This window comes from Homarus americanus, unplaced genomic scaffold, assembly GCF_018991925.1.
Source record: "Homarus americanus isolate GMGI-L3 unplaced genomic scaffold, GMGI_Hamer_2.0 scaffold17663, whole genome shotgun sequence".
Taxonomy (NCBI): Eukaryota; Metazoa; Arthropoda; class Malacostraca; order Decapoda; family Nephropidae; genus Homarus; species Homarus americanus.
In genome coordinates, this window is record NW_024746450.1 from 1,791 (window position 1) to 16,347 (window position 14,557).

Consider the following 14,557-nt stretch of genomic DNA (forward strand, 5'->3'; position numbering starts at 1 on the left):
AACACCTTCAGATGAACATAACAACACCTTCAGAAGAACACAACAACACCTTCACAGCAACACCTTCAGATGAACATAACAACACCTTCAGATGAACATAACAACACCTTCAGAAGAACACAACAACACCTTCACAGCAACACCTTCAGATGAACATAACAACACCTTCAGATGAACATAACAACACCTTCAGAAGAACACAACAACACCTTCAGAAGAACAGACCAACACATTCACAAGAACAGACCAACACATTCACAAGAACAGAACAACACCTTCAGAAGAACATAACAACACCTTCACAAGAACAGAACAACACCTTCAGAAGAACAGAACAACACCTTCAGAAGAACACTAAGCCAGATACTGAGAGACACTATTGAAGATCAATGAACACCCACCCGGGGACAAACAACCTTCCTCCTGCTCCTGCTCCTCCTCCTCCCGTCTTCCACCTCCACGTCGGCGGTGACCCTGCCTCCCCGGGCCGCCACAGGACACACACAACAGTGAATAAGACTACACAACACCGCCGCGATAAACAAGAGAAGGTGTCAACAAAGGAAAACTATAAAGAGCAACAACTGGGGATAGTTTATAAACGGGGGGAAGTTAGTGGCGGCAAATTGAATTACCAGACATAAGAGCAACAAGCGGATATGTTAAGAAACACAATAGTGGCGAGCAAGATGAGATAATGAAATGAAGATTGAAGTGTGTATTAAAGTGTAGTGGAAGACGGTGAGAAGAAGAGGGGCAGAGAAGAGGAGTGAAGCGAGGTAGATTGCAAGACATTATGGAGTAAAGCAGCGAGTGTTATACTTGTGGGGAGCGGCGAGCCCTAGATGGGTGGTGTGGGAGTGTCTGCAGGTGGACGCTGGTGAGCCATGGACACCAGCCGGGTGGACGGTGTTCAGGCCCGACACCCAGCTGCGACCTACCTGATTTTCCGGAGAGAAATGGGGAGTGTGGCGGCGAGGACATAAATATCACCAAGATTTTTGAAAGGAAAATTGAAGGTATGGGATTAGGAGGTGGAGGAGAGCGTGTGTCACCCGCCCTAGAAGAAGGTCATGCTCTTGAGTAAGTCCCGGCAGCAGATGTTATAGTGGTTCTGGACAGTTTTACCGGTAATTGATGCCGGGGCCCTGCAGGCTACCACACTCCCACACTCTCGAATATCTGAACAAAATGAGGAAAGAAATGTGTAGAGACGCAGGTGACAAGTGAGGGAGAGTAGAGGTACCTGGAGTAACAAGGGAGGTCTGGAGGTCTCTTACCTGTCGTGGAGGACGCCGGTAATTAAAACACCTGTTGAGCCTTGTACCGAAATTTTAATTTGATGTACCTGTATATGTAAGAACCCATGTAGAGAAACATAACACAAATATCTTCAGTCCTAACCTAACCTGACCTAACCTGACCTAACCTAACCTAACCTCACCTTCCCTGACCCAATTTAAGTAAAGTTTAGTTAAGGTAACATAGTGAAGAGCGTCTTTAATAGAGTAAGTCAGTTTATGGTTATAATTAATAATTTTAAAATGTCATGACAATAATAATAATAAGTTATCATTATTTCTCAAGACACTTGGTTCTGTTTGTACCACTTCCATCTGTCTCTTATATATGTACAGTAATCTAGGTAGTCAGTGTCCACTTAACGTACATCCACTTTTACATATGCTTAACGTACTGTACATCCACTTAACGTACACCCACTTAACGTACACCCACTTAACGTACACCCACTTAACGTTGTCAAGTCTCCAAATGTTCATATATTTGTTTAACCCTTTGAAGACGATGATTTAACCCTTTGAAGACGATGATTTAACCCTTTGAAGACGATGATTTAACCCTTTGAGGACGATGATTTAACCCTTTGAAGACGATGATTTAACCCTTTGAAGACGATGATTTAACCTTTTGAATACGATGATTTAACCTTTAAGACGATGATTTAACCTTTGAAGACGATATTTAACCTTTGAAGACGATGATTTAACCCTTGAAGACGATGATTTAACCCTTTGAAGACGACGATTAACCCTTTGAGGACGATGATTAACCTTGAAGACGATGATTTAACCTTGAAGACGATGATTAACCTTTAAGACGATGATTTAACCTTTGAAGACGATTTAACCTTTGAAGACGATGATTTAACTTTGAGGACGATGATTTAACCTTTGAAGACGATGATTTAACCTTTAAGACGATGATTTAACCCTTTGAAGACGATGATTTAACCCTTTGAAGACGATGATTTAACCCTTTGAGGACGATGATTTAACCCTTTGAGGACGATGATTGAACCCTGCAGGACTCAAAGGGCTTCAAAAAAAATTAAATTAATAACTTGACAACTGCTGCCACAAAGTTCTCATGTTCTTAATTAATGGTGAATTGTATAGAAATGTTACCTTTAGTTGTCAAATATTTATCTTGACAGTCATACAGCCGGGTAGAGCCACCAATCACCATTACCAGAGCCTGCAGGGTGGTGGTCGATGCATCTTTAGTTAACTGTACATTCATTTAACGTGCATTCTGGTTAATGTACACCCCGGTTAACGTACACCCCGGTTAACGTACACGGTTAACGTACACCCCGGTTAACGTACACCCCGGTTAACGTACACCCCGGTTAACGTACACCCCGGTTAACGTACATGTTTTAGGAAGGCACAGTGATGCACTCCACTGCCCACACGACACATCCTCTCCCCAACATACAGATACACTTTCTCTCTGAGGGCGTGATGGTGAGTGTGGGGGCGTGAGGGTGAGTGTAGAGGCGTGAGGTGAGTGTGAGGCTGTAGGGGTGAGTGTAGAGGGAGCTAGGCGTGACGGTGATATGAGGCTGTAAGGCGTGAGGGTGAGTGTAGAGGTCTGTGGCGGTGAGTGTAGGCTGTAAGGGCGTGAGGGTGAGTGCAGAGGGCTGTACGGGCGTGAGGGTGGGGGGAGCTGTGAGGCTGTGGGGGCTGGGTAAGGGTGATATAGGTCCACCATCACACAAGAGTTCAAATAAATAACTACGTGTGTATTGTTCAGTGTTTGATTGTGCGTGAAGCATTAGGGCCACAGGGCCACACTCTACCCCAGGGCCACACTCTACCCCAGGGCCACACTACCCCAGGGTTCACACTCTACCTCAGGGTTCACACTCTACCCAGGGCCCCACCTCACCCCAGGGACTCTACCCGAGGACCACCTCTAACCTAGGGCCCTCTGCAGGACCACACTCTAACCTAGGGCCACACTCTACCCGAGGGACCACACTCTACCCCCAGGGCCACACTATCCCAGGGCCACACTCTAACCTAGGGCCACCTCTACCCAGGGACCACACTCTAACCTAGGGCCACACTCTACCCGGGGACCACACTTACCCCAGGGCCACCCCAGGGCCACCTCTAACAGGGCCACATTCTACTGAGGACCACCTCTACCCGGCCACACACTATTCCAGAGCCACACTCTACCCCAGGGCCACACTCTACCCCAGGGCCACTCGCTACGCCAGGGCCACTATCAGGACCCTCGCTACCCCAGGGCCACACTATCTCAGGGCCACACACTATACCACCACCAACATATATCATCACCACCACCAACATATATCATCACCACCACCACCACCATCCCACATATCACCACCACCATCACACATATCACCACCACCACATTTCACCACCACCACATATCACCACAATCACCCACAACATATCACCACCACCATCACCACATATCACCACCACCACATATCACCACCACCATCACCACATATCACCACCATCACAACTACAGAGGGACCACACACTACAGCAGGTCTGAGTGGACAACTGCCAGGAGGAACATAAGGGCTAGTGCTCCTGACCACACTGGGGAGTACACACACTAAAAGTGCACACTAAACAAGGTATATATTAACAAAATTAACATATACAAGGTACACACTAAACAAGGTACACACTAATCAAGGTACACACTAATCAAGGTACACACTAAACAAGGTACACTAATCAAGGTACATACTAATCAAGGTACACACTAAACAAAATTTTACACTAAACAAGGTATACACTATACAGGGTACATTCTAAACAAGGTACACATATACAAGGTACACACTAAACAAGGTACACACTAATCAAGGTACATACTAATCAAGGTACACACTAAAAGGTACACACTATACAAGGTACACACTATACAAGGTACACATAATCAAGGTACACACTAATCAAGGCACACATAATCAAGGTACACACTTATCAAGGCACACATAAACAAGGTACACACACTAATCAAAATTTATATAATCAGGTACATACTAATCAAAGGTCACACACTAAACAAGGTACACACTATACAAGGTACACACTATATACAAGGTTAACACACTATACAAGGCACACACACTAAACAAGGTACACACTAATCAAGGTACATATAATCAAGGTACATACTAATCAAAATTACCTACAGGTACACACTAAACAAGGTACACATAATCAAAGAATTATACTAATCAAGGTACACATAAACAAGATTCACACTATCAAGGTACACACTATACAAGGTACACACTAATCCAAGGTACACACTAATCAAGGCACACACTAATCAAGGTACACACTATACAAGGTACACACACTAAACAAGGTACACATAATCAAGGTACATACTAATCAAGGTACACACTAAACAAAATTACTATACAAGGCACACACTATACAGGTACCAATCAAGGTACACTAATCAAGGCACACACTAAACAAAGTACACACTAATCAAGGTACATATAATCAAGGTCAACAGTACACATAAACAAAGTACTCACTAACAAGGTTACATTCTAAACAAGGTACACACTATACAAAGGTACACACTAAACAAGGTACACACTATACAAAGTACATACAAAATATACAAGGTACACACTAAACAAGGTACACACTAAACAAGGTACACACTAATATACACTAAACAAGTTTACTATACAAAGGTACATTCTAAACAGGTACACACTATACAAGTACACACTATACAAGGTACACACTATACAAGGTACACACTATACAAGGTACACACTATACAAGGTACACACTATACAAGGTACACACTATACAAGGTACACACTAAACAAGGTACACACTATACAAGGTACACACTAAACAAGGTAGAGAGGGTGGGAGATGGTGTGTGAGTGGCGTTATTCATGAGGTGGTTGTGGTGGTGAGTGGGGAACAGGTGGTGAGTGAGTGGTGAGGGAGAGACAGGTGGTGGTGAGTGTGAGGAGGGGAACAGTGAGGTGAGTGAGGGAGCGAGGAACGAGTGGTGGGGAACAGTGGTGAGGAACAGGTGGTGGTGAGTTGAGGCTGTGTTATCATTTATATCCGCTAACCACCAGCCTCCGATCCACACCTCTGCCGGGGCTCGCTGGTTCGGGTCAACTCAGGTCAACTCTCTCTCTCTCTCTCTCTCTCTCTCTCTCTCTCTCTCTCTCTCTCTCTCTCTCGGCTGCTTGTAAGAGTATTTGATAGGATTATAAATGATGGTTGTCGTACCAGATGAAGCAGTGAAATATTATCCTCACCACCAAATTCCTGCTAAACAGATTTTGTGGGAATTTCTGACCACTTCTTTGCATGAACTATATTTTCTCATCATCGGACTCATAAATATTTGACGGCTCTTTTGTCTGAGGGAAGTATTTACGAGTTATTATTAATGTTGGTGTTGGGGAGGCGGGTCAGTGCTGTTGGAGGGTGAGGGAGGGTGTTGGAGGGTGTTGTGGGGAGGGTGTGTGAGGAAGGGTTGTGGTGTGTGAGGTTGTGGTGTGAGGAGGTTGTGGTGTGGGGAGGGTTGTGGTGTGAGGGTGTGTTGTTGTGTGAGGAGGTGTTGTGTGGGGGTGTGTGTGAGGGTTGTGGTGTGAGGAGGTTAATGGTGTGAGGAGGGTTGTGGTGTGAGGAGGGTGTTGTGTGAGGGAGTTGATGCGCTCCTTCCCATCGCCAGCAGGAGCGGTGATGGCTAGGGCGCCCCCTCCCTCCTGTCCTCCCGCCCTTCCTCCAGCTGCTGGAGGCCGGGCACTCCGCCAGTGGGGGGTGGGGGGGTGTTGTGTGAGGAATACTCTGTGTTAAGAGAAGCTAATGGAGAGAGGGAGAGTGAAGGAGAGAAGTCAAGGTGATTGTTGGAGGAACAGTTATTGGTGAAGGAATATCAAAGGTTAAGTGACGCTTCCACCACTATTAACACTCCTCCCCCACCCCTCACCAAACTGCTACCGAGGCCCTAACCTGCCGGGGCCCTGACCTGCTGGGGCCCTATTCTACCAGGGCCCTGACCTGCCGGGGCCCTGACCTACCGAGGGGCCTGACCTGGGGCCCTGACCTGCTGGCGCCCTAACTCCAAAGCTCTGACCTGCCAGGCCTGACCTGCTGGGGCCTATTGCCAAGGCCCTGACCTGCCGAGGCCTGACCTGCTGGCGCCCTAACTCCAGGCCCTGACCTGCCGGGCCCTGACCTGCTGGCCCCTAACGCAGGCCTGACCTGCCGGGCCCGGCCTGCTGGCGCCCCTAACTCCCAGGCCCTGACCTGCAGGGCCCTGACCTGCTGGGGCCCCTAACTGGCCAAGGCTGACCTGCCGACGACCTAACTGCCAGAACCATGACCTCCCAGATCTATTACTGACGGGAGACTAAAGTGGAAGAGACTAAGAGTGGAGGAGACTAAGAGTGGAGGAGACTAAGGTGGAGAGACTAAAGAAGTGGAGGAGACTAGAGTGGAGGAGACTGAGAGGAGGAGACTAAGAGAGAGAGGAGAGACTTAGAGAGGAGGTGAGACTAAGAGAGGAGGAGACAAAAGTGGAGGAGACTAAGAGTGGAGGAGACTAAGAGTGGAGAGACTAAGAGTGGAGGAGACGAAGAAGAGGAGACTAAAAGTGGAGACTAAGTGGAGAGACTAAAGTGGAGAGACTAAGAGTGGAGACTGAGAAGAGGAGACTTGGGGGTGGACTAAGAGGAGGAGACTAAAGTGGAGACTAAGTGGAGGAGACTAAGAGTGGAGGACTAAGAGTGGAGGATAAGAGTGGAGACTAAGTGGAGGAGACTAAGAGTGGAAGAGACTAAAGTGGGAGACTAAGAGTGGAGGAGACTAAGTGGAGGAGAGCTAAGAGTGGAGACTAAGAGTGGAGACGAAGAAGAGGAGACTAAAAGTGGAGGAGACTAGTGGAGGAGACTGAGAGAGGAGGAGACTAGAGGAGAGACTAAGAGGAGGGTGAGACTAAGAGAGGAGGAGACTTGAGAGGAGGGTGAGGGACTAAGAGTGGAGGACTAAGAAGTGGAGGAGACTAAGAGTGGAGGAGACTAAGAGAGGAGGAGACTAAGAGGAGGAGCTAAGAGGAGGAGACTAAGGTGGGAGACTGAGAGGAGGAGACTAGGGAGGGCTAGAGGGAGGAGACTAAGAGGAGACTAAAGGGAGGAGACTAAGAGTGGAGGCCAGAGTTGCCTTGATGCCACTGTTGTTAGTAAATTAAAAGATTAATATTGGCGTCGTAGTGTTTGAGGTTAAACCTGGAGGCCGCCATCTCTACAGAGACACCTGAGGCCCCATCTCACAGACACACCTGGGGCCGCTATCTCTACAGACACAGAGGCCGCCATCTCTACACGGACACACCTAGAGCCGCCATCTCTACACGGACACACCTGAGGCCTGCATCTCTACACGGACACAACTGGAGGCCGCCATCTCTCGGACACCTGGGGCCGCCATCTCTACACGGACACCCCTAGAGGCCGCTATCTGCACGAGACACACCTAGAGGCCGCCATCTCTACACGGACACCCCTAGAGGCCGCTATCTCTACACACGACACACCTGGAGGCCGCCATCTCTACAGACACACCTAGAGCCGCCATCTCTACACAGACACACCTGGGCTCCATCTCTACACGGACACCCCTAGAGGCGCTATCTCTACACAGACACACCTGGGCCGCCATCTCTACACGGACACACCTAGAGGCCGCTATCTCTACACGGACACACCTGGAGGCCGCTATCTCTACACGGACACACCTGGATGCCGCCATCTTGCCGGAACACCAACACGGACGGTGGTGAGAGCCGCCATCTTGGACGAGAGAGCGGGCGCGGAGGGTGGTAGAAGAGGAGGAGGCACGGCAGGTGAATGTTTGGTCAATACAATGGGGAAAAGTTTGGAGCATGACGGGGAGAGGGAAAAGCCTGGATCCCATGTTAGTTAGCCATTTTGTGTAGACCAATACTGCCAGCTGTCAGGAGCCCGTGCCTGGGTGACCCCAGGCCAGGTGAAGGGGTGTGTGGTGAGATGAAGAGAGGTAAGGGTATGTGTTTGGTGAGGTGGGGTGAGGTGAGGTGAGGTATGTGTTTGGTGAGATGAGGTGAGGTAAGGGTATGTGAGGTGGGATGGGGTGGGGTGAGTGTGTGTTTGGTGAGATGAGGTGGGGTAAGGTATGTGTTTGGTGAGATGAGGGTGGGGGTGAGGGTATGTGTTTGGTGAGGTGAGGTGGGGTGGGGTGAGGTGAGGTGGGGGTATGTGTTTGGTGGGTGAGGTGGGATGAGTGGGGTGAGGGGTATGTGTTTGGTGAGATGGGGTGAGGGTGAGGTATGTGTTTGGTGAGATGAGGTGGGGTAAGGGTATGTGTTTGGTGAGATGAGGTGGGGTGAGGGTATGTGTTTGGTGGGATGAGGTGGGGAGTGAGGGTATGTGTTTGGTGGATGGGGTGAGGTGGGGTATGTGTTTGGTGAGATGGGGTGGGGTGAGGGGTATGTGTTTGGTGAGGTGAGGGTGAGGTGAAATTGTGTTTGGTGGGATGAGGGGTGAGGTGAGGGTATGTGTTTGGTGAGGTGGGGTGGGGTGAGGGTATGTGTTGGTGGGGATGAGGGTGAGGTGGGGTGAGGTATGTGTTTGGTGGGATGAGGTGAGGTGGGGTGTGTGTTTGGTGGGGTGGGGTGGGGGTGAGGGTATGTGTTTGGTGGGGTGAGGGGTGGGGTGAGGTGTGTGTTTGGTGAGGATGGGGTGGGGTGAGGGTATGTGTTTGGTGAGATGGGGTGGGTAAGGGTTTATGTGTGGGTGGGGTGGGGTGGGGTGAAGTTATGTGGTTGGTGGGATGGGGTGGGGGTGGGGGTATGTGTTGGTGAGGATGGGGTGGGGTAAGGGGTATGTGTGGGTTGAGGATGAGGTGGGGTGGGGTATGTGTTTGGTGGGAGGATGGGGTGGGGTGAGGGTATGTGTTTGGTGGGGATGAGGTGAGGTAAGGGTATGTGTGGGTGGGATGGGGTGGGGTGGGGTGTTTGGGTGAGATGAGGTTGAGGAGTGGGGTTTGTGTTTGGTGGGGATGAGGTGGGGTGAGGGGTGTGTGTGTGGTGGGATGGGGTGGGGTGGGGTATATGGTGGGATGAGGTGGGAGTGGGGTGTTGTGTTTGGTGAGATGGGGTGAGGTGAGGTATGTGTTTGGTGAGATGGTGGGGGTAGGGGGTATGTGTGAGGTGAGATGGGGTGGGGTAGTATGTGTTTGGTGGAGATGGGGTGGGGGTAAGGGTTGTATTTGGTGAGATGAGGTGGGTGGGGTATGTGTGTGGTGAGATGGGGTGGGGTAAGGGTATATGTGTGGTGAGATGAGGTGGTAAGGTGTATGTGTTTGGTGAGATGAGGGTGGGGTGAGGGTATGTGTGGGTGAGGTGGGGTGAAGTGAGATCGGAGAATCACAAGGATATAACTTTGGGGAGTCATGGGTTTGAGACCTTGAGGAAGAGGGGAGAAAATGGGGGGGAGGAGGAGGAGGAAGGAGGATGATGATGAGAAGAAGAAGGAGAGGAAGGAGGAAGGGTGACAGAACAGGTTTATAGGGCAGGGCTGAGGGTTAGGGGGAGGCTTTAGTTGGGGTACTACATAAGGGTTGAGAGGAGGATGCCCCGCCGGTGCTCCAGGGGGGATGGAGTGTCGGTGAGAGACGTAGGAGATCTTGTGTTATGTTTATGATATTCTTGAGGGAACTAATTGGCGATCTGTGTGGGTAGTGACGAGGAGTGACAGGTGTGGAGAGGTGGAGGAGTGATAGGTGAGGGTGTGGAGGCGGAGAGGTGGTGGAGTAACAGGTGAGGGTGTGGAGGCGGAGAGGTGGTGGAGTAACAGGTGAGGTGTGGGGCGGAGAGGTGGTGGAGTAACAGGTGAGGGTGTGGAGGCGGATGGTGTTGGGTGACAGGTGAGGGTGTGGAGGGTGACAGATGAGGGTATGGAGGCGGGTGGTGGAGGGTGACAGGTGAGGGTGTGGAGGCGGGTGGTGGTGGAGTAACAGGTGGGGTGTGGGGCGGAGGGGGTGGAGGAGTGACAGGTGAGGGCGTTGAGTATGGAGGCGGAGATGTGGAGGAGTGACAGGTGAGGGTGTTGAGTGTGGAGGCGGAGATGTGGAGGGCAAATTGCTTGTTAGTCGTGTATTGCCCAGCCTGAGACTATAATTGGGTTGTGGCTTGTGACTCTCCCGCCACGGCTCCCTATTGGTAGATGAATCGATGGTGATATATTGATATTTGGATCACCGGCGTCATTGGTTGGAGGAAAATAGGATTTATATCACACGAAAGCCTCTTGCTTATATGTAAAAATTACATATGTGTAATAGAATGTATTATTACCCGAGTGATTTACGCCGGCCAAACGGAATTTACCAAGCAGAAGAATTCGGGTACATGTTATGCTGATTGATTCCCAGCAGAATAACAGGTGTGGCAACACACCTGCCACACAGAATGACGATTACAAAAAAGTGTGGAGGAGAGGCAGCGCCCTTGACTGGTAACCTGTAAGCTGGAGCAACCTTTTCGCTGTATCGACGTATCGGATTTCGTGACTCAGTACCGATTTGGCTGCAAGTGGCTCGTTTTATTTCCCACAAATGGTACACACACACACTGGCAGCTTCAGCGTCGCCGCCGCCATCGCCGCCGCCGCCGCCGCCGCCACCATCACCACCGCCACTTGAATGCAGCGGATGTTGCCTGGGGTACGTCCTCCTCGCCGGCGGTGAAGCAGAGCAGATCGTCCTGGCATGGATGCTTACCAGACCTGGAGGAGGCGAGTCTTGCTGCCGCCCAAACTCTGCCGCCGGGTACGTGTGTTTGGATGGCACCCACTTCCAGGTGACACCAGCTACGGACCATGGGGCACTGCATCGCGGGGAGTTTTAAATGGCACTGGCGGGGTGCCAGAGTCCTAAATCACAGAATGAGAGTGAGTTTTCTGAGTTAAGTAGTTGGGGCATGGGACCTTGTCCTTGTGTACTGTACTGTACTGTGTTAGGGGCCAACAGAGGGTGGGCTAAGGGCCGGGGAGGAGGGTGAGAAGGTCAGGTAGTGGGTCAGGGCCGGGAAGGAGGGTGAGGAGGGCAGGCAGGAAGCCAGGTCAGAGGTACTGGCTGCAGGTAACTAAGGCGGCGCCACCGTCGTCCAACTTTCTCCCTGGGGTTCTCAAGTTAACTGTCATGTCATTGTTACTTTTTTACTGCATATTCGTTTAGTTGTGCTAATGAGAGGCTTTGTGACGCTATTAGAATGCAGTTATTATGAAAATGCTTATTGTCATGCCATTGATGTTTGATACGAATTATATTTGTGAGCTAAACCTTGTGTTCTCCACAGTTGTGTCATTCTAGTAAATTTTTATCCCAGTTGATTGTTGTTGCTTCAGCCCCGGGCCGGACACTGAACTTGTACACGAGGTTTTACTTGTGATGGTTAGTGTTGGTGCTGGGGAGCGGCGGTGGCCCTGCCAGCGGCCCGCCCGAGCCTGACCCTGCAGGCCGGCCACCTCGGGCGCCGCCGCCGCTGCCAGGACCCGCGCTGCTACACTAGTCCCCATTGTGGCGGAGGATAAACCGTGGCTTTTATTCTCCTTGCAGACTGCCAGAGCCGAAACTCGCGAGCCGAGCCGGGCAAACAGGTCTCCTCTTCCACCACCTCCTCCTCCTCTTCCTCTTCCTCCTCCTCTCACTCTTCCTCTGCCAACCACTCATCTTCCTCGTCCTCCTCGACTTCCTCGTCTTCTTCCTTGAGCAGCAGTAAACTGCCCCCCGGCCCTCCCCGGTCGTGTCCCCCCCAGCACCGCCCCAGCTACCCGCCCACCTACCCCGCCCACGCCCACGCCCATTACCAGGCTCAGGCTCAGGTTCACGCCGGGCAGGCTCACGGCTTGGCTCACGGCCCGCCACAGACTCAAACTTATGGCGCCTGCTATCTTGGCTCGGCCCCGTCCCACCACTTTGCTCAGCCTAGTTCTACTCCACTCTTCTCGCTTCTACAATAGATAGTGAGTGAAACCCCTTTCATAAGACAGACCCACTGTGTGTCACCCCTAGTGAAGCATCAGCAGCAGCAGCAGCAACAAACTTAACAGTAATAGTCGCTTTATATGGCTCCTCCCTGTCCACCCTGGCAGTATTACCCCTCCCTCCCTTCACCTGTGTCTTGCCGTAGTAAAACAGCCACATTTGTCTCTCGTTGTGGTGTCCTCCCTCTGCTACCCCTTAAATCCCTTGCATCACCCCTTTTAAATCCCATGCACCCCCTTAAACCCCTTGCATCACCCCTATTGTTGTTCCTCCTACACTATGATATGCCTGATTCACTTCATAAGCTCTGTCCTTGCTAGTTGGTAATTCCTCCTCCCTCTCGAGCTCCCTTAACCTTGCTAGTTGTCATGTCTTAGTAATAGTACCTCCTCTCCCCTGTAAGATAGTACCCCTGTGTCAATACTCCGTGTCAGAACCCCAGTGTCAGTTCCCCCGTGCCAGCACCCCAGTGTCAATACCCTTGTGTTATACCCCCGTGTGTCAGTACCCCCTGTGTCAATACCCTTGTGTCAATACCCCTTTTTATCAATGCCCCAGTCAATCCCCTGTCAATACCTGTGTCAATACCTTTGTCAATACCCCCTGTCAATACCCTGTGTCAATACCCCGTGTCAATACCCCCTGTGTCAATACCCCGTCTCAATACTTGTGTCAATACCCTTGTGTCAATACTCTGTGTCACACCCCTGTGTCAATACCCTTGTGTCAATACTCCTGTGTCAATACCCTGTGTCAATACCCCCAGTGTCAATACCCCTGTGTCATACCCCCGTGTCAATACCCCCTGTGTCAGTACCCCCGTGTCAATACCCCTGTGTCAATACCCCCCGTGTCAATACCCCTGCGTCAATAATCTCTGTGTCAATATCCCCTGTGTCAATACCCCCTGTGTCAAACCCCTGTGTCAAAACCCCTGTGTCAATACCCGTGTCATCAATACCCTGGTGACACACCCCCATGTCAATATTCCGTGTCAATACCCCCTGTGTCAATACCCCTGTGTCAATAACCCCCTGTGTCAATACCCCGTGCACATACCGCGTCAATACCTCCCGTGTCACACCCCTGTGTCAATACCCCCTGTGTCAATACCCCATGTCAAACCCCCCGTGTCAATACCCCGTGTCAATACCCCCGTCAGTACCCCTGTGTCAGTACCCCCTGTGTCAATATCCCCTGTGTCAATACCCCCGTGTCAGTCAATTCCCCGTGTCAATACCCCTGCATAATACCCCTTGTGTCAGTACCCCCGTGTCGATACCCCCGTGTCAATACCCCCGGTCAATACCTGTGTCAATACCCCCGTGTCAATACCCCCCAATATCATCCTGTGTCAGTACACCCCTGTGTCAATACCCCCTGTGTCAATACCCCCTGTGTCAATACCTCCCGTGTCAATACCCCCGTGTCAATACCCCGTGTCAGTACCCCCTGTCAATAATTCTTGTCAGTACCCCCTTATGGCAGTACCCCTGTATCAATACCCCGTGTCAGTACCCCCGTGTCAATACCCCCTGGTCAATACTCCCGTGTCAATACCTCCTGTGTCAATACCCCCTGTGCCAATACCCCGTGTCAGCACCCTGTGTCAATAATTCCTGTGTCAATACCCCCGTGTCAATACCCCCTGCAATACCCGTGTCAGTACCTGTGTCAATACCCCTGTGTCAATACCTCCCTGTGTCAATACCCCCTGTGTCAATACCCCAGTGTCAGTACCTCATGTCAGTAATTCATAATCCCCCTGTGTCAATACCCTGTCAATACCCCCGTCACTCTGTGTCAATATCCCCTGTGTCAGTACCCCATGTGTCAATACCCCTGTGTCAGCATCTCCCGTGTCACATCCCTGTATCAATATTCCCCTGTCAGACCCCTGTGTCAGCACTCCTGTGCCAATACCCCGTGCCGCACCCCTGTGTCAGTACTCTGTGTTCCCCTGTTCATACACCCTGTGTCAATATTCCCCGTGTCAGTCCCCTGTGTCAGTACCCTTATTCGTGTCAATAATTCTGTGTCAGTACCCCTGTATCAGTACCCTTTCCAATACTCTGCCAGTACCCCATGTCAGTACCCCCATGTCAGTACCCTGTGTCAATACCCCGTGTCAGCAATTCCCTGTGTCAGTACCCCTGACAATGCCCCTGTCAGCACTCAAT

At 50.7% G+C, this 14,557-nt stretch overlaps 1 protein-coding gene across 1 annotated transcript; it reads right to left on the minus strand.

Moving 5' to 3' along the window:
- Positions 1–7,714: 7,714 nt before the first annotated feature.
- Positions 7,715–11,908, minus strand: LOC121879238 (homeobox protein Hox-D9-like; the record flags this gene model as incomplete). Its single annotated transcript, XM_042385835.1, has 3 exons — positions 11,776–11,908; positions 10,962–11,200; positions 7,715–7,811 (listed from the first exon to the last, which is right to left on the minus strand). Coding segments are annotated over exons 1-3 (469 nt in total), but the record flags the coding sequence as incomplete, so codon positions are not given.
- Positions 11,909–14,557: the final 2,649 nt, after the last annotated feature.